This window comes from Protopterus annectens, chromosome 8.part0 (assembly GCF_019279795.1).
Source record: "Protopterus annectens isolate FY-2018-M chromosome 8.part0, PAN1.0, whole genome shotgun sequence".
In the NCBI taxonomy this organism is placed as follows: domain Eukaryota; kingdom Metazoa; phylum Chordata; order Ceratodontiformes; family Protopteridae; genus Protopterus; species Protopterus annectens.
The window spans coordinates 1,037,024,709-1,037,045,040 of NC_056741.1; the positions used below are offsets into that span (position 1 = coordinate 1,037,024,709).

At 38.6% G+C, this 20,332-nt stretch overlaps 1 protein-coding gene across 2 annotated transcripts in view; it reads right to left on the reverse strand.

The window, feature by feature from the left end:
* The window catches only part of LOC122809207 (chloride channel protein ClC-Kb-like), a 1,320,353-nt gene that overhangs the window by 371,362 nt on the left and 928,659 nt on the right, over window positions 1–20,332 (reverse strand). For both annotated transcript variants that reach the window (XM_044080518.1, XM_044080517.1), the window contains one exon: window positions 5,539–5,636. In XM_044080518.1, coding sequence (XP_043936453.1) covers window positions 5,539–5,636 — 98 coding nt within the window. The remainder of the gene's footprint in view (window positions 1–5,538; window positions 5,637–20,332) is intronic.

Here is a 20,332-nt window from a genome sequence, read left to right on the forward strand (position 1 = left end):
AACTTTCAATTAAATGCACATGCTCCTGTAAAATATAATTTCTACTATTGAATTCACATCTTCCATACCAAATATTTTCATAAATTTCTTCAAAAATCTACCCTCTTTTGCTATAATTTCCTTTCTAGGCCTCCCAGATGTATCCTCACTATTGCAAATGAAATTTGAGTCCCCACCTATATGTAATATTCCCTGCTGAAAGATGATTATTTCTCCCAGAATTTTCATAAGCTCACTTGTAACACAATGCAGCATCATTAGAAATTTGTATTTTATATATATATATATATATATATATATATATATATATATATATATTTGAAATAATGCATTGTGTGTGACAGTCTCTGTGCTGTACAAGTAATTCCCTTCCCTATGAAAAATGTTCACTGATGTGAATGTTTGATGAACAGCTGTTCAATGCATTGTGTTTGATGAACAGCTGTTCATTGTAAGTAGTTTTCAACAAAATCATATACATGCACTCTGAATTTTTTAATATAGTTCACTACTTTTTCTTTTTGTATATATCTGTGAGACCCTTCACATTTAAGGATAATATGGAAAGTGCTGTTATGATGACAAGTCATCATTCCTACATATTAAGTACAACAGATCTTTTTTTAAAGTGTCTAGTTTCAGCTTTTGTGTTACATGCATACATTACAGTTTGTCAGGTTGATCTTTTATGCACGTGTTTCTTGTCCTATCCATTTGAACCTATGTCACATCTTACAAGACTTTTTGTTTTAATGAAATCCCTCAAAAAACACACCCAAACAACCACAGAACATGTTAACTTAATACTAATACACAAAGCTATCTATATCTTCAAATAATGAAGTTTACCTCCTGATAACAACTGTTCCTAATTGACAGCCACACTCACAGGCTTAAATTAACCTATAATAAAGGTTATCCATGCTAAAATGCATGATACAGTCTGTGTTCTAGGAGTTGTTTGTTTTTATCTTCTCTTTATTCTTGTCCTGGATGTAGAAAACAGCTTGAATGCTTTCAGGAAGCATTATTGGAAAAAAAACAGAAGGAGTCTGTTCTTTATTGTCCCTTATCAGATTGGCTCCATAGAAATATGTGAATCAGATGTACAGTGGCCTTAGTGCCTACATTTCTTAAAACTGAATAAGAAGAAAGAAAGAAAGAAAGAAAGAAAGAAAGAAAGAAAGAAAGAAAGAAAGAAAGAAGAAGAAAAAATAGGGTACATATTTACTTTCGTTTTTATTTATTTATTTGTTATTTGTTAACCAGGTTAGTCCATCTAAGCCAAAGGCCTTTCTCAGTGGAGATCCAAGGAGAAAAGCTCTAAGAAAACAAACAAAAAAGTACAGAATGTTAATAAGCATAAAAGCAAAGAACAAGAATATCAGAAAGTAGTATCATACATTTGTGGGCAAAGAAATATCATTGCTCAGTAACAGGAGTTAAATGACAAATTAAACACAGAAATAAAAAGCTGAGTGAGACACAGAATTGGTTTCATGCTAATAGTTTATAGTATTACAACAAACAAACTAAAATGTAATTAAAAATATGTGAAATGTGTTGCAATTACAGAAAGTATAAGTCTTGAAGGCAGAAAGGTAGACAGTAGTAAGTGGTGAGGGAGGGGGGTTATTAAGTAAGTTCCAGTCAAGGGTAGGAGCTAGAATTAAGAGTGTAGTTTTTAAGTTCAGTTTAGTGTTGCTGTTACACACAAAAATAGCTGGAAAAGCTTTACTTTATAGAATGAAGTATATGCCACATATTACTGTTAAGAACAACATTTTGTTTTATTTACAGCTAACTCATTCATTCCTCTTCCCCTCTCCTAAATGTTCTTTAGCGTTCACTAGACCCAGCCTTAACAACTTAAGCAGGTGGTACTAACATTTGCTAAGACTGGGTCTTGAGCCACTGTGGCAACTAACTGATTTGTCCTTTTCCAAATATCGGAGCATAATCATCACACTCCATGCACTACAATGATAGTAGGGATAAAGACATGATTAATAAACTGGATTTTAAAGAATATTATTGGTATTTTAGTGCATCATTTTTCCAGGTCTCATTGATACTATTGATCATAAAGCAATTTTAAATAAGAAACCATTCAAACATTAAAGTAATATTTATATTTTGGTTGTTCAATTTTCCAGACTAGCATGTCATGTTATAACATGATTTTATCCCATGGTATATTTTTATGTAATGACTACTAACTGAATGTTTCAAAAGTCTGAAGAAATCTCTTGGACAAAAAAGAGCTTACTGGTGTTGGATATTTGTATTTATCTAGTGTGATATTTTTATTTTAATCTGTACTGATCTAGTAAAGATAATGTACAAAGTTTTTCATACTGTTTTGTTTTACTGAAATTATAAAATCATTATGAAAAGTAGGCTTTCTAATTCTAAAATATGCACTTTTTACTTTAGTTATGTCACTGAAGCTATATTTATAAGGTTTAAAAAATGTTTTTTATCTACTTTATACTGAACATCTGTCCAATCATTTCATGATTTTGTGTTATCTGTTGGCACCTTCTAGTGATGTCATAAGGGGTAGATAGCATATTGTTCAATACTATGAGGTATTGAATTGAAGGGAGTCTCTGTATGCCAGAAACAAGAAGCAAGATTCTACAATATTCTATGCCATTGAATCTTAGGACCTATTCCAAGCACACCTCAAACGTACCTGAGGAGTGGGTGGGGTGGGTGAGTACAGTCTATATTCTATAGCACAGTAACTCAACCTGTATGTCATACCTGGTATTACTGGCAAGGTGCCATTTCTGACATAAAGATGGGGCATAGCCAAGAAGCCAACCATCACAGAAACTCCACCTATATGGTGGCATGTCAGTCATAATTACATTCTCTAGCTGTCCAAGATGAAGTACAAGTTTCTGGAGCCACTAGACAACCAGGGAATTAAATCTACTTTTGAAAACAGAACACTGGGTTCCATCCTCACAGGAGTTTGGGGATAACTCGTACTACACCAAACCATGCATGTGCATTGATACCAGCTCCAGTTTCCCCCAACTCCAGAAGCCTGCAGTCCAGCTTGATCTGTATAAGGATCAGCACTGCAGGTAGTCTGCTTTAACACTTGGTACTTCCTATAGTACCTAATCCCAAATACAGGGGAGCTTCCAATTTTCTGAAAAGAACATCCAATTGAATGAACATTTCTCATTCCAGCACTAATCCAGTTGATGAATAACACACACAAACATACTTTACTGTAGGCAATCACTGTGGAGCTTCACATACCCCCTTTATTCATCCATTAGAGTTATCATTCCATACTAGATATAGAAGATTAGGATTGGTTCACCGATTATAACCCATTTATTATGTGTTCGAGACATGGATGCTGAGAAATTGTTCTTGAGGTGACTCTTGGCTTCCCTGTTGAGGGCACATAATTTAAAGTTATGATCTGTGAAGAGATCATAATTCTTTGTAATGCATGGAATTTTATCTGTCTCATGGACTACTAGTTACAAAAGAAAAACTTGCTAAGTATTTTCCCGGCTTTCAAAGCTGTAAAACACTTAGAGAGCATTGTCAGAGAGGTAGTGTAATGTACTCCATTATGATTACACTCACTTATAATGCCTCTCAACTGTCTAGATTTTCACAGGGCATCAAGATTATTGTTTCATATTTTTGGTTTGCTCCTCATACAAGCTGGGATTTTCAGACAAACTACTGAGAACTGAAGTCACTAAATAATGACATCCAACTGAATTTTAGAGTTCATATCCTTCAGGAAAAGGATGCTACTATATCCTGTTATTCTAGCAACTGAGTTTGTTTGAGAAGTTGGGGACACATTACTGGTATAGATAAAAACAAATCTTTTATTTTTGCTGTTGTATTTTGCTTGTCAAGTACAGTCAGATTTTACTGCCTGGCATTAGACTTTTCCATAACAACATAAGCAGAGGGTGCTTAACATTTGTTAAGGTTGAGTTGCGCACCACTCTTGTGCTTAAATGGTTCATCTTTTTCCAAATATCAGCATGCTTCATGCACTACAATTATTTATTACATGGATATATCTGTATTCCAAACATTATACACTTTAGTTGGAATCTTATCCTGTTACATATTTTTGTATTACTTTTTTATTTGAACATACATGCATTTAGTTAGTTGCCGATTTATTGTCCAATACCCTGACTGAGTGGCTGCGCCTCAGTCTGTGTAATATCATGTCTTGAACTCTGATGCGGACTACATGAAGCACACCTATCCAAAATAAATTGGAGAAAGATCCTTATCAGAAGTCTCCCCAGCCAAATGAAATGTGATACTGGGTTTCCCTGTTGCTGGCCAAGCATAACTTTGATAAGGTTCTTATTCAGCATTCACAGTTCAGCAAACTACAATTTCCTGATTGCAGTTTTCCATAGAAATTCATTGCCTGTGCAGTTTTTAAGAGTGCAGTAGTATAGACTTCTTGGATTTAAGCGAGTTCTTTGTTTGTGTTTGTGCAATTATGGACTTTGATAAATACACACACACACACACACATATATATATATATATATATATATATATATATATATATATATATATATATATATATATATATATCTATTTGCTTGTGGTATGGGGGTAGGATCTTGCCCCCACATGGAAAAATGCTTGCATTTATTTATTTTTTTCACTGAACTGATTTCCTGACTGGTTGTAATAAGCAAGTCATTTCCTCTAGACATAACACAATAAGTAATAGAGAAGCATCATGCCAGTAGTAATCTGATCCATTAATCTTTGATCTTCTTTTAGACGTCTGCTCAGAGACTATCATAATGGAAAGCACAGATACACTTATTACCATAATGCAGGTGAATTACCAGTCTGCTTTATCTGGTTAAGACACCTTACTTTGCTTTTCTCTCCTCTCATTAGTGGAACTTCTATAGTCATCACTTATGTTATTTTTTATTATCATTTCAAATGTACATACATTCATGCTTTTCTTTTTTAAGTTTTCATTTTTATGATTGTCCTGCAGCTCAACTATTATTGTGAGGTAATTGTGCCTGCTTACTGGCACAAACTGCGACAGAAAAAGGTCCATGGAACTTTTCACATATCCAGTGACTAAACTGAAAATGAACAGCTTCTCATGTATATTAATGACTGTCCAGCATATCTACTAAAAAGAATATTGTAGTGCCAGTGGTACAAAAGGTTGCACACTAGCCTGTGGGTTCTATTCTCACACCAGGTTGATTAATTGCTGACACTGCGGTGCAGCATAAGCGGGGTGCTGTACTCCTGAGTGTGCTGTCCTTCTAATGAGACATTAAACTGATGTCCCATCTGGCTGAGTTGCTGGTAATTCAGTTGGATGCAAATGATCCCACTGTACCTATTAAAAAGATTAGGGTAAGTTCTCCAATGTCCTGGGCAAATTTCTCCTTGTAGTGTAAATACTACTTTGAGTCTCCCCTGAAAAGAGGCTACTAACCTGGTCAACAAATGGATAAATTAAAAATAAATAAATAAACTTACCACACTGTCCTTCGCCTCAACTGCTTGATCTTGACTGTGTGTGTGGAGAAATCTAATTAACACTGATCTTTTTATAGAACCTAGAAGAATCATGGAATCTGTAGAAACAAAAAATAAAAAGATGTCATTAGAAAAAAAGTTAATCTAAGAGGTAATCATGATGATTTAATAGGTTGGCTATATTCTTTCACTGCCACTTAAAATAACCAAAACTGCTGAGGAAACATAAACACATTGGTCCAATTACTACAGTGGGGGTCTCACCTCTGTATATACTTTAACATGTGTAACTGCCTACAAATCACTATTTACAGTATCCCCCTATTAAAAAAAACAGCAGCACTTATATGAAATACAGCAGGAAACAGCACTGCATGTTCAATGTGAAGGGTATTGCTATAATGTGTTTATTAGACATTTGTTCTTTTTTTTATTTAGTGTCATGTGAACCTGACTGTGTCTATTTTCAGTCAAGAGATCTTGTTACAATGACAGAAGTGAAAGCAAAATAAAAGTAAAGGTTTTGTATAGTAAACATGATTAGAACAGTATTAGAATTTGCTATATTATTGAAAACATTTTACTTTTATTTATATGTATGGTTGACATACATTTCATCAATAGCATAGTAGTCAAAGCACATGCGATCAGTAAGAAACTGGTCAAGCATGACTGAGTCAACTTTAATGTATCAGAGGTGTCACCCCTTCTGGACCTATGGTAAAGCTAGAACTGGACTTATGCAAGCAGCATATGCATAGAGATTGGAATAATCCCCCTGTAGGACCCAGACAGAAATCCGAGTTTGAACTTTTGATGTGTGGTTATTCGATTAATGAAGATGCAAAGATGTGGGATTTGGTAAGTTTTTGCTTCAGTAATTGTCATATACTCATATGTATACATATTACACACACATTCTGCACAGAGGTATGGGAAGGTGCTGAAGGCTGGGAAGGCAGAGGTCCAGAGAGGTATGCAGTGACCTGAAAATGGCATTTTTGCCTTTTATTTACACTGTTAACTGTGATAAAGGATGCATATACATGATATGAGTTGAACAGCTGCATATACAGCCAACTATAGTTGCATTAAGTATAATTCCACATAAATTTCATATTAAAATTATAAATGAAACTACTGCCTTTCATCATCCCATTCCAAGTGTGAATAGGACATATACTTTCACATGAATGCATGGCGTTTGAGCATACCATTCACAAAGATGGCCTGTGTGCTAAAAACCTGAATGAGTAAGTGAAAGGAGGACAGATGTTTTAAAGCAACGTTAAACTCTGTGGTATTTTTAGCATTGCAACACTTAATCTACATACTGGTGAACAACAACTGTAATTGCTATATGGCACAAACTTTATGCTTCCAGTCTTTTTCTGGCCATAGTCCAGATAGCCTAATATATACTTTATACTGTGAAAGTGGATATAGTGAAGATAGGTTGGCCATTTCCAAATTCAGAATAAAAAGTATAGAGTGAGCTGCCAGCACTATAGTCAGAAGAGACTAAAACAAGACTCCATGCTTCCTCTCCCAGTGGTATGTCCTAGTGTGTTGGGATCAGTTAAAAAAACTATGCTGTCTACTGCTGCTTTAAGTAGTTAATTGTACTGTATTACATTGTATACGTTCGTTGTAGGGCTTTTGTAGGTAGTTTGTGTGGTCTTGTTATACGTGGGCTCCAAACCAGCTATTCTACATTAAGAAGTTTTTTCTCTGCACTCTTGTAGCAGAGGTATGCTGATCTAACCTGTCTTGAGTTGGGGTTTGCTAGTGGAAGACTTATTGTGTGCTTTACTGATTGGTAGTTATCTTAAAACGTGTTCCTCTTTACTCATATTTAAACCTGGAATTAGCATGCTATTGTTCTCCATGCAGCAGCCCTGTAAAGACAAAAAAGCAATGAAGCTCAGTTTTTCCCTAAACAGCTGTCAGTGAAACACTTCCAAGCCTTCTGGCTGCTCTAAAACCAACTCAGTTGCATACTGAGCAGCACTGCCTTATTGACCAACCTTAGTCAACACAAAATGCAGGTCCTTTCTGCAGTCTAGGAGCTATCAGCACAGTCTGGTCAAATTAATCCATTTCCCTCCCTAATAAAACATACAGTAAGAACCTGCTATCATGGATGGGCAGTTTCCCATCATTTGTCTGGCCAGCCAGATGGGCATGGGCATCCTGGAAATAGTCTTGTGTAAACTGAGAACCACTTACTCCTGAAACAAACATAGTTTATGTGAGAGATGTAGTTACACTATGAAATTGAAGCAAGACTTTCACATAAGGCCAAATCAAATGCCAAATAGGTTGTTAGCACAGACAGATCACTTTCCACACTAAATAAGGACATGACATATAAACCCACATATACAGAGGTACTCACTAGTAACTTACCAGAAGATCAGAGGCCTACCAAATGAAAAACATTTACACACAGAACAATGCAAAAAACAACCACAACACATAACACATACACCATTGTCCCAACAAATAAGCTCCTAAGGTGTAACACCACAATTTCTAATGTATTTGTCAGAGGAGACTCAGTAGTGAAATACACGGATGTTTACCTCACCAGGCTGGATAAGGAGCGGGTTACTGTTAGCTGCCTGTCAGGTGCCATGATCCATCTAGTCACTCAAGCACTCAAGTCACTCAACCACAAATACCAGTAAGACTCCCTCATAGTCCATGTGAGGCAAAATTACTTGAGATGCAACTCTCTGAACTATATGAAGAGAGACATGACTAAGCTCTCAGATTATGTGCCACAGGCAGGTATAAGCCTAATCTAGTAGCATTCTAACTTCTCCATGGAGGATGCCACAATACAAACAAAAAATGATTGACTTTAACAATTGGCTTAGTTTCTGGTGGCAGACCATCAACTGACCTTGGGAATTATAGACCCATAAGCTTGACTAGCCTCATCTGCAAGGCCATGGAAAGAATCATTATGGACCTTATCTTGACCTACAAGGACATAGGTAGTCTCCAAACTCTGGACTCAACCCAGTTTGGATTCATTAAGGGTAGATCATGCCTGTTTAACCTGCTTGACTTTTCAAGAAAGTCACCAAAGCTTTGGATGAGGTAAAGGCAGTGCACATCACCTGCCTTGACATAGCCAAGGCATTTGACACAATCCCCCTGTTCAAGTATTATACAGAAACTTCCCCAATTGGGAATTAGCCCCTACATGACCAGCTGGGTAGCCAATTGGTTCATCAACAGGACACACCTCTAGCAATAGACCAGTCACTGGTGGGGTACCACAGGGTTCTTTTCTGGGCATTTTGCTGTTCGGAATTTATTTCTCAGAAACTGAGGCAAACTTAGACGACCCGTGGCTGACCAACTTTGCTGATGATTGCAAATTGTGAGCAATCATTTAGTCCCCTAGTGATGTTAATATACCACAGAAAGGATTAACACAGACAAATGATTGGTGCCAAAGCCATGGATTAAAGCTAAATTCAACAAATGAATAATTATTCCCTTTCAGAAAGCTGACATCCCTGCTAATTACATTATAGATAGCACATCCCCTAAGTGTGGACCCAGTGGTACATGATCTGGGTACGCAGGCTGATAGCAACCTGACCACCACATATCCACAGTGGTAAGGAAATCCTTCTACATGGCATGTCTCATAAGTAAAGGCATCACATCTAGATCTAAAGTTGCTATAATTCCACTGTACTCAGCTGTCATCAAACTAATAATTGAGTATAATGCTCCCTTTTGAATGTACCTTTCCAGACACCTGCAACAGTTGGCAAGAGCACAGAAGTTTCTCACCAAGAAAATACATGGTACATAAAACAAGTCCTGCACAGAATGACTGAAAACCCTGTCATTATATTCTGTCTCCTACAGGCTGTTAAGCGGTGACCTGTGCATGGCTTATAGGGCAGTCTCTGACCTGGCCCTAATGTAAATGCTATACATTCAAAAATCAAACTGCACAAGGGTCACTCTCTCCAAGGATCTTAACCTAGCCTCTGACATAAACAAATCATGCTGGAGACATAGATACATCTCCCAGAGACTGCTACTTCTCTGAAACATGCTTCCAATTCACAAGAAACAGAGCCCTTCTCCGACCCTCTTCAAATGCCACCTAGATTTTAATGGATGAGTGACCACAAATTCACTCCTGGGTGGTGCCCATGTTGCTCATGGACAGAGGCAGTTGATATTAATTACCATAGACTCTTAAATCTGCAAACTTCACTCATCTTACCACTGACAATTGGGGCAACTCAGGATAAATATGGTTAGGCTTGTAAGGGCTCTATGCTCATTAGCCTATTAAACTTCGATGAACCTATGGACCTATGAAAAGAGAACACAGACATAGAAACAGTCACAGACTTTGCTATGTAAATCTGCAGTTTTAGTTTTCAGTCCAACTAGTACTTCAACTGTAAAAAATAATATTGAACTCAAATGTAAATTTGCATGCAAACATTTTGGGTTGTAGAAAAGAACAGTTGTGTATATGTTTAACTGTTGTAGGCTACACACTAAAGTGCAATAGCCTTGTCTGTGCATTTAAAGTGTTGTTTTGATTGTATCTGCTCTATTTTCTGAAAAAAAATATATACATATATATATATATATATATATATATATATATATATATATATATATATATATATATATATATATATATACTTGTTTCCCACCTTTCTGAACTAGTATAGTCCAGTTTGCAGGATATTGCTGAATCCAGGGCTGTGTTACAAGTTTCTGTGTTGCCCATACCTTACTTGGATAGAAGGAAGTTTCACTGTTCACCTGTGAGAGAGGGGAGCTTTGAGCAACCTATCTGTCCCTGGAGGAGTGGTTTCAACCCAGAAGTTAGTAGTCTATTGGCCATTTTGAGCTAATTTTGATTGTATCTGCTCTATTTTCTGAAATAAACAAAATAAAAATAAATACTTTTTCCCACCTTTCTGAGCTAGTATAGTCCAGTGTTCAGGTTATTGCTGAATCCAGGGCTGTGTTACAAGTTTCTGTGTTGCCCACACCTTACTTGGATAGCAGGAAGTCTTTCTGTTCACCTGTGAGAGAGGGGAGCTTTGAGCAACCTATCTGTCCCTGGAGGAGTGGTTTCAGCCCAGAAGTTAGTAGTTTATCGGCCATTTTGGGCTAATTTCTATCTCTTTCACTTCCCTGCTATAAAAAACACATTTGCGCGGTTTTGCACACTGGGCAGTGCTGGTTAGCTAGAATTAAACTATTCTTGGCTCCACAAAGTCTACTCTTCAATTTTTCCCTTGGAACTAGACAAACCTTCAACTTTAGCACTCAAACTATTCATTTCATAGTCAGGCACTTGCTTAAAACTCACAGCAAGCACTAATTAACCCTAGCACTAGACCCCCCTATACTGTCCAGAAGGACAAGGCTCTCTATTCGTCCCCACCAGCCAGTCAGGAAAACAGCTTACTCTACCTATTCAGGCATGTCCAAAGGGCAGTTTCTGGTGTACTCTCCAGTCCAGCTGGTGAATCTGGGCATTTTGAGGCAATGTTACAACTGCCTCATGTACACAGACAACCCTCTCCTCCTACCACCAAACACTAATATATGCGAGAGATGCAATTATACAGCCAAACTGTAGGCAAAGCTCTCTCAACCCAACACTGGAACTGACTGGTCAAGAGGAGAAGGGTAATACTTGCAACACACCACCAGTCTCACACAGACCTAATAAACCAACACCGGCAAATAACACACATGAATACATGAAAAAATACTCGGAGGATCTAAATAAAAATCTGCAAAAGCAACAGAGACCTCCAAAGCAGACATCCAAGCAACCTCCACACTCCATCACCAGCCATGAAACACATACTTCATATAATCAGTGTGCCATGCAATCACAGCCCTTAAGGCAAAATAACATACCCAACACACTAGTAATAGGCGATTCTATAGTCAGGCACACTGATGTCCCACTAACTAGGCTGGACAAGGAGAAGGTTACAGTTAGCTGCCTGTCGGGTGCCAGGATCCGCCACATAACACAAGCACTCAGGTCACTCCAGAACAAGTACAAATACAACTCTGTCATTGTCCATGTTGGTGTGAATGACCTAAGATGTACCTCCCTGGACACATGAAAAGAGACATGGAAGAGCTCTCTGATCATGTAGCCCAGGCTGTTATGACCCTGACCCTGAGTAGCATCCTGCCCTCACCAAGAATGATGCCACAGTATAAAGAAAAAAATGATCAATTTCAACAATTGGCTAAGTTTCTGGTGTCATTCAAATGAGATCCAGTATCTGTCCACCTGGGATGACATGCTCAACAAGCCACATTGCTTCGCAAGAGATGGCTTGCACCTGTCACCCTTAGGCTTTCGAATACTGGACAAGGCTCTTGCCGCACCCATGGTGCCTTTTTTAGGCAAGGCTCAAAAGACAAACACACCACCATAAATAGCACAAGCAACCAAAAACTGAGGGTAATGCTACTCAACACCAGAAGTCTAAACCTCAAAATGCAAGCACTCGAAGCACTCCTCAGTACAGTAATAGAAACCTGGTTTAAGGCTCCAGAGAGCACCCCAGCACTACTAGGCTATAACTCATACCATACCTTTCAGCCACAAAACCAGGGCCAAAACACAAAAGGAGGGGGTGTATCCATATTCATCAAGGATACCTACACCTCCAGGTTAGTGGCGCAGCACAATGCATCAGAGATCATCCATGTGCAACTAACAACAGGCAAAATTGCAATCCAAATTGTAGCTTGCTACAGATCACCCATGGCCCAGGAACAACATAACATCATCCCTGGTCATCACCAATCACGTGTTCCACACCGAGGGTCAACCCCCAAGCCTTGCTGCCCTTGCTGGTTAGAGACTAACCTCTCTGGATAGCATTCGAGGATCCCACCCCCAATCCCCAAACCCAAAAAAAAAACTTTTTAAAAAAAAAAACTTTTACTACTTAAGAGACCGTGGGAAAGGTTCATGGCCCCCGTGCTAAAGGACAATGCTGTCCAAACTGCTCAAACCTTTATTAAGGCACTCTATGAGCATCTGGAGGAATGCATGGATCGTGCTATCCCAAGTAAACCCAAGAATCACTCCTCCAAGAAAAGGAAACCAGTCTGGTGGACCCCTGCCATAAACAAGCTATACACAGAAGGAGGAAACTAGTACAGAAAAGAGTAAAATCCTAAGAAGGAAAGACATCCCTGATCAGTATCAGCAAGAAACTATGATCCCTCATTAAATCATCCAAGGCTAGTTTCGAAAGAAAAATTGCCAATGACTCCAAAGATAACCACAAAGCGTTCTTTAGCTATGTCAAGAACCTAAGTGGAAACTCTCAGATCTGCTCTGAGTTAGTGCAGAATGGCACAAAATACATTGAACTGACTAATATTGCCAACATTCTGGCAGACAGGTTTAGTGCAAACTTCACCCCTCTCTCACCCTCTAAAGGGCCCACAACCATACCAGAAGAATGTAGGGCCCCATTAATCACCGACACACAGGTTAAAACAGCCCTATCCAAAGCCAAGACCATAGTTTCAATGGGAACGGATGGTGTCCCAGGCTGTATCTTACAAGAGCTCCAAAATGAACTAACCCCTCACCTAAACACATTGTTCAAACTCAGCCTCTCTACAGGCTATATACCCACAGAGTGGTGCACAGCAACAGTTATCCCACCCCACAAAGGTGGAGCCACAATGGACCCCAGGAACTATCGCCCTATAAGCCTGACTAGCCTGGTCTGCAAGGCTAGGGAGCGCATCATCATGGAACTCATTAACAGAGACATTGGGAACCACCAAACCTTGAACCCTACCCAGTTTGGCTTTGTTAAGGGCAGATCATGCCTCCTAAACCTGGTGGACTTCTTTGAGACAGTTACCAAGGCATTAGACAAGGGAAAGGAGGTCCACACAGCCTACCCAGACCTCGCAAAGGCTTTTGACACCATTCCCCATTCTAGTATTATAGACAAGCTCACCAGCTTGAACATAAACCCCTACGTCATGAGATGGGTTGCCAACTGGCTCATGGCTAGAACCCACATGGTGAGAGTTGCAGGCTCTATGTCTGACTCTAAACCGGTTACAAGTGGCGTCCCCCAGGGCTCAGTCCTAGGACCCCTCTTGTTCGGTATATACTTCTCAGAGGTACAAGCAAGCATAGGAGGACTATGGCTGACCAGGTTCACAGACTGCAAACTAGGGGCCATAATTGATTCTCCGGCTGATACAGACACCCTCCAGAAGGGTCTCACTGAGATGGATACTTGGTTTCAAAATCATGGTCTCAAGCTAAATGCCAAAAAGTGCATAGTCATCCCCTTTGGAAAAAATAAAGTACCCGCAAACTACCACATAGGTGGTAATCCCCTAAAAACAGAAAATGTAATAAGGAATCTGGGGACCCAAGTAGATAGTAATCTCTCCTTTGATAATCATATTGCCAAGGTGGTTAGAAAATGCATCTAGAACAAAAGAGGTCACTGTGCCTCTCTACTAGTCACTCATTAGACCCATCATAGAATACAATGCCCCATTTGGGATGTACCTTACAAGACACCTGCAACAGCTGAAAAAACAACAAAAGTACCTCACCAAGAGGATTACTGGCCTCAAACAGATACCCTCTGCAGCCCGACTCATGAAACTCCAGCTGTACTTGGTTGTATACCAATTACTCAGAGGTGATCGCTGCCTGACATACAAGGCCAAGTCCAACCCAGAATTGATGGACATGGTCCACCTAAAAAAAAAAAAAAAAAATCCCGGAGAGCCACATGCTCTAGAGATATAAACCTCACCACAACAATAAATAGGACATGCTGGAGGGATAGATTCCTGTCCCAGAGACTCCCCATGCTTTGGAACAGGATTCCAATATACATCAGGCAGAGCCCCTCACTAACACTCTTCAAGAGAAACCTTGACGGGTGGATGGAAAACAGGAAATTTACCCCAGGGATCACTGCAGTGGCTCTGCTGGACAGTGGCACAGGGAACTAATGGCTCTGCTGGACAGAGGCACAAGGAACTAATCTAAGGGGGTGGCGAAAGCCAACACATTCTGGCTAGGCTTATAAATGCCCTTGGGCAGATAGTCTAATACTTACCTATGAACCTATGAACCTATGTAGGTAAACTTACTATAACAGTAGATGTTCAGATGATCCCTGCTACAGTAGCCTAATCTATATATCTTATATCCTGCAAAGCTTCAGGGCACCTTCATCACCCAAACCATTAGCTTAAGCTGAGCCTGAGAGAAAGAAGCTGAGCCTGAGAAGACATGGCTGGGAATAAAAAAAAATGCCCACATACACTAACATAAAAAACACACCAAAAAACAAGTGGGATTGAGAGAGGGAGCAGCTACTGTAGCTGTAATCATTCAAACATGCACTGCTATGGTAAATTTATTTACACAGCTGTATTATATTATTTATATGGATCACTGCTGTAGTAGCCTAACCTGTATTGGTAGATTACCATAACTTTGAGCTACTCGGAGGTGATAGAAGAAGGGTCTAGAATCCCCAGAAGAATAGTTCTAGCAAAACTTGACCTAGACCTGGAGAAGGAATCTGGTTTGTAGTAGTTTGTAAAAGTATGTACAGAGGACCAAGTTGCAGCTTCTAGAATACTTCTAGAATTCAACCCTTTCCAAAAAACCCATAGATGAGGCCAAGACTATGGTAGAATACCATGCCTGGAATACATTTGTTGTGGTGGGAAAAACAAAAGGTAATAGCCTGGGATATCTATTTGGAAATAGTCTGCTTTGATACAGGTTGTCCTTTGTCCTTACCTTCGCAAGAAATGAAGATAGTACCTGAACTGTCTGTGGGCATCCAAGGTATGAAGTAACCTTTCTCCCTCATTCTGGGGTAAAGGGAAGAACACAGGTAGATGGATAGTTTGACTTTAATTAAATTTGGATACCACTTTAAGGATAAAAGAACAATTCATTCTCAAGGAAATCTTGTCCTGTGGAAAATGAAATAAGGTCAGCCCACTATAAGAGTTTACACCTCAGATATTCATCTCGCTGAGGTTAGATCAAGCAGTAAACCTGTTTTCCATGTTTAGAACCTCAAGTCAGCCAGATAAGCTGATTCAAATTGAGTAAGTGTTTGTTTCTTTAACACAAAATTAATGTATCAAGGAGAAGTCACTGGTTTTCTTGGAGGTTTCTTATGCAAAACCCCTTTCAAAAACATTTTGACATTGGAAAGCCTTGAAAGTAGGGGGTCCATGGGCAGACATACTGAAATAGTGAACAAATGAGCCTTGATAGAAGAGTAAGACAGGCAATAGAAAAGCAACTCACACAAATATTGTAAAACAAGCAAAACACTACTCTGAATGGGTTCTGGTTATGTTGGCACCAACTAGAAAACCCTTTCCATTTGCTAATACATGATTTTCTAGTAGAAGGCTTTTCTGTCTCTACTAGTACCTCCTGCACATCCTCAGAAAACAGGTGTCTAAAAGACATTAAGGTTGTATCATCCAGACAGTCAGTTAAAGTTGTCTGGAGTTTGAATGTAAAAATGTCCCTGTTTTTTTTTTTTAACAAGAAACACCTTTATTAACTTAGCACTTATGACATAGGCGATTATACATTTATATAAGTGAAAACAAGCCATATTGTTTTTTTATGTCTGCCCACCATTGGTTTTTTTTTAATGTCTGCTTACCATCATATTACTGACAGTGTTTGTTTTGTTTCTTGCCACAGCTGGACAAGGGAGCGAACAAACGCTCAAAAATTGTAGAAAAAGAAAGATGAACAAATCTGAGAGGTTCCCTGTATCAGGTTAACCCTCTCATCACATTTTTGATAACCTTTGCAGAAGTGGGTCCTGAATCTCTATCCAAAGGTGAATTTAAAATCTAATTTTTACATCCTCTAGGAGTTTGTGAGAATAAAGCCACTCAAACATCCTCAACACAGTACCAGTGGCAACCTCACTGGATGTAGTATCTACAGTCATGAGTAGCAGTCTGAAAAATGAAAGAAAACAAGCCACACAAAGCAGATTTTTCCCATAGGAAGGAACTGCAGATAAAACATTCTTCATATTTTCACAATTAGTTAAAATAAACTTTAACACATGAGCCTGACAATTCAAAATTCTAAAAAATTAAACCTGCACAAGCAAACACTTTTTCCCCCATACTTAAAATTTGTGTTACCATCCTTGTCAGAAGGGGAAGGATTGGAGTTAAAATGTTTGGCAAGATCTGGAGTAACTAAAGCTATAGCTGCTGGGTCATGTTTGGGAAGAGTGTATAAAAAAAGACTGAGGAACTTTATACATTCTATTTGCCTTTTTTTTGAGGCAGCAGGCTGAGTATCAGGTAAATTGCAGGCAATGGCATACAGTTCATCAAGAGTTGGCAGAACAGAGGAAATGGATGAAGGTTCTGAAAATTCCTTCTGTACCATATGATCATATTTTCCAGGGGGTTAGGTGAGGTGAGAAACCTCAGTGTTCTCCCACTGAATACATTACACATTCTGGAAATAGTCTAGGAGAATGAGATTTGTTGAAAGGGAGATTCAGGTAACATGCTGTCCTCTGAGTCTGAATCAGAATTCTTAGGGGGAAATATATCTGTGCCATCACATTTCCTCTATGGATTTAATTCTTGAATCTCATCAGGAAAAGAGGAATCCATTTTTCTCTTAGCAGAATCCACCTGATAAGAAAGGTCAATAGCCTGTGCAAGACCCTGAGCCAAACTTTAATAAACTACTCCAGTCCAGTGAAACTGGAGCAGGGGAAGCTACATGTTTAGTTTTCTGTTTCTTTTTGACAGGAAAATTAAGACAAATGCATTTTTAATGGCAGCAATAGCTTCCTCAGGGATGGGCACAGCATTCTGGTTATGCAGGATACCTTTTCTGCCCTTTCTCTCAACACCAACAAAAGTGGCTCTTCCTTGTTTAGTAAGGGGACCCCAGCAGCTGCAGACAACATTGCTATCAAACCATCCATAGTGGCTGTATCTGCTACAACAGAGGGAGCTGGGGAAAAAAGAAAAATTGTCTGAAGAACCAGCTTGGGCAGAGCAGAGTTTCTCACCTGCATCTGAAGCAAATTGGCAGCCTGCAGTGGTGGCAAAGGCTTTTTAGTTAACTTATTTGACACCTTTATTGAATTATCACTTAAGACACAGGCAAACATGCATTTATATAAAAGAAAACAAACAATGAGATTGACTTCTACTAGCTAAGAATTATGAGTAATGATTCCTGAGATATAACAAAATATTTATTGACAATTACTCAAATAAAAGCTTGTTGACTGAGCAGCACTGAACACCCCAAGATATAGTTTTTATGTGGTCAAAACTACCACACCCCACATGCACTGGAGTATTAAAATCACTTGAATTTGCTGCTTCACAATAAAAAGAGCTAGTTTCCTGATAGGATGAATTTTTACAGAAATACATTTCTGGAGTCATTTTTGACAAATTTTAGATTGCCAGCTTTTAACTCCCAAAAAAGAAATATTGCAATAAAATGAATAATTAATATTTTCCCTGAATACCTGTGAAGCATACCGCTCAACCTCTCAGCACAAGAAATCTGGACCAAGCCTAAAATAATGGGGGTACAAAGGTCTAAAATAGGGGCAGATTTTAAATATTGCTCTTATAAACTTAAAAAGTTATGATAAAATCACTTTAGGTAGCAGATCTAGGAGACTCTGTCTCTCTATCTGATACCCTCCCTGTATGAAGAATAAAGACACCTTGTTGAAGTTTCCAGTAATTTAAGTAGGTAGATGGAAAAATTGTCATCTATCTGGTTAACTGAATAAACTACTTGAAACTTCAACAAGTTGTCTTTATTCCTCCCAAAGGGAGGGTATCAGAGACAAGAGTCTCCTGGATCTGCTAGCTAAAGTGATTTTATCTGGACTAATCCTTTGTACTCTGTTTCTTGTTAATCCTGTCACCCTCTGGGTCACAGATGGGATACCACACTTAACTTGAGCCTTTTGTATTGCCTCTGTTTTATAAACTTAAAAAGTTGCTAGAATCACAGGATTTGGGCTAGCATGCATTTTCCAAAGGAAATAAAGTTTGAAACTCAAATGCATGTCATTATTTAGTAATTTAAATCCTCAGAGATTTGCCAGAAAACCACACATTTTATGATGAACAGACCAAACATATGAGGCAAAAATCAGGATATTCTGTGAAAATCTGTACAGCTGAGAGGTATGCTGTGAAGGTTATATGTTAGAATGATGAAAGTTGTCTTGCTATACACAGTTTTGTTGCAGGTCCCAAGTTTTGGATGTGTAGTTGGACCAGCTGATATTTGTGTAACTAGTCCCCTCATAAAAAGGTGTTTGATTTGATCTCTATCTGTGGTAGCATGTTTAAGTATTTGATTTGTCCTTCTGAGGACATAGTAGAGGAACTTGCCACTATCGATAAAGTAAAGATACATGTTTTGCTGAGAGTGATTTTGACCTGTGCTAAATCAAGTTTGAGTTTTTTTTGGATGAGATGCATGGGTATGAGAGCTCTAATAAATACAAATATGCTCACACTACTAGTAATGGTCCTGAATGAGAGACACATGGGAACTCTAGAATGAGTGTTTTTTATTGATTAACCCCATTGCATACTGCCTTTGCAGTTCCTGAAGTTTAGGTCTCATCCTGTACGTAGTAACAGAAATGTTGCCTACTCTGGTGAAATATTTATGAATTTTGTACTTCTGGTGTAATAAGAACTTATATTGCAACTTCTGGTGTAATAAGAATTTAGTGCACATATATTCTAAATATTGCAACTTCTGGTGTAATAAGAACTTAGTGCATATATGTTCTAAATACTGCTTTCGCCCTCTCTTTTGAAATATGGATAAATATTTCTTTACAGTGTCAATGTCACAACAACTAGCACACTCACCTGTGGCGCAGAAGGCTGTGGGTTCTATTTCCACATTGGGTAGATCAATTGCTGACACTGCAGTGCACTATAATAGGGTTGCTGCACTCCTGAGTTTCTCATCCTTTGGATAAGACACTGAATCAAGGTCTCATTTGCTTGAGTTACTGGCAGTTCAGGTGAATGTAAAATATCTCATGGCACCTACTGAAAAGAGTAGAGGAAGTTCTGTGATACCCTAACATAATTTCTACTAATAGTATGAATACCATCACAAGTCTCCACTGTAAAGAGGCTACTAGTGTAGTGGGATTAACTTGGTCAAAAACAATAAATAAATAAATATTTTTGGCCCCTATGGTCCTTTCTAGTTAAGCATCTAACTTTCAGATTCACAGCTATCACTTTAGGTTGTGCCCCCCCAACACCTTCACTCCAGGCAATGCAGACCAAACTACACTTTGCCAATCACTGCTTCTATTTAACTGCCCCAGCACCATGTGAATCTCTGCCCTTCATATTAAAAATTACTCAGTCCCACACTGAATTTGTATCAAGATTTCTAAACTTTCTATATATGGAAGCAAAGTGCACTTGCTGTTCATCCCAATAAATTACCCAGTCACCACTTTTCTAAGCCCTAACCATATTTTATCAAGTCTCAAAAAAAATACTTACACTTTTTATTGTAAATATTTAAGTACAGTATATAATTTGACATAACTTGAATTAGCAGTCATTGACATGCATTTCGAAGCCCTCCAACCTCAACAACCAAGCTATATAGTTTAGTCTATGTTCCTCACCACTAAGCACATCATAGCTCACTTAC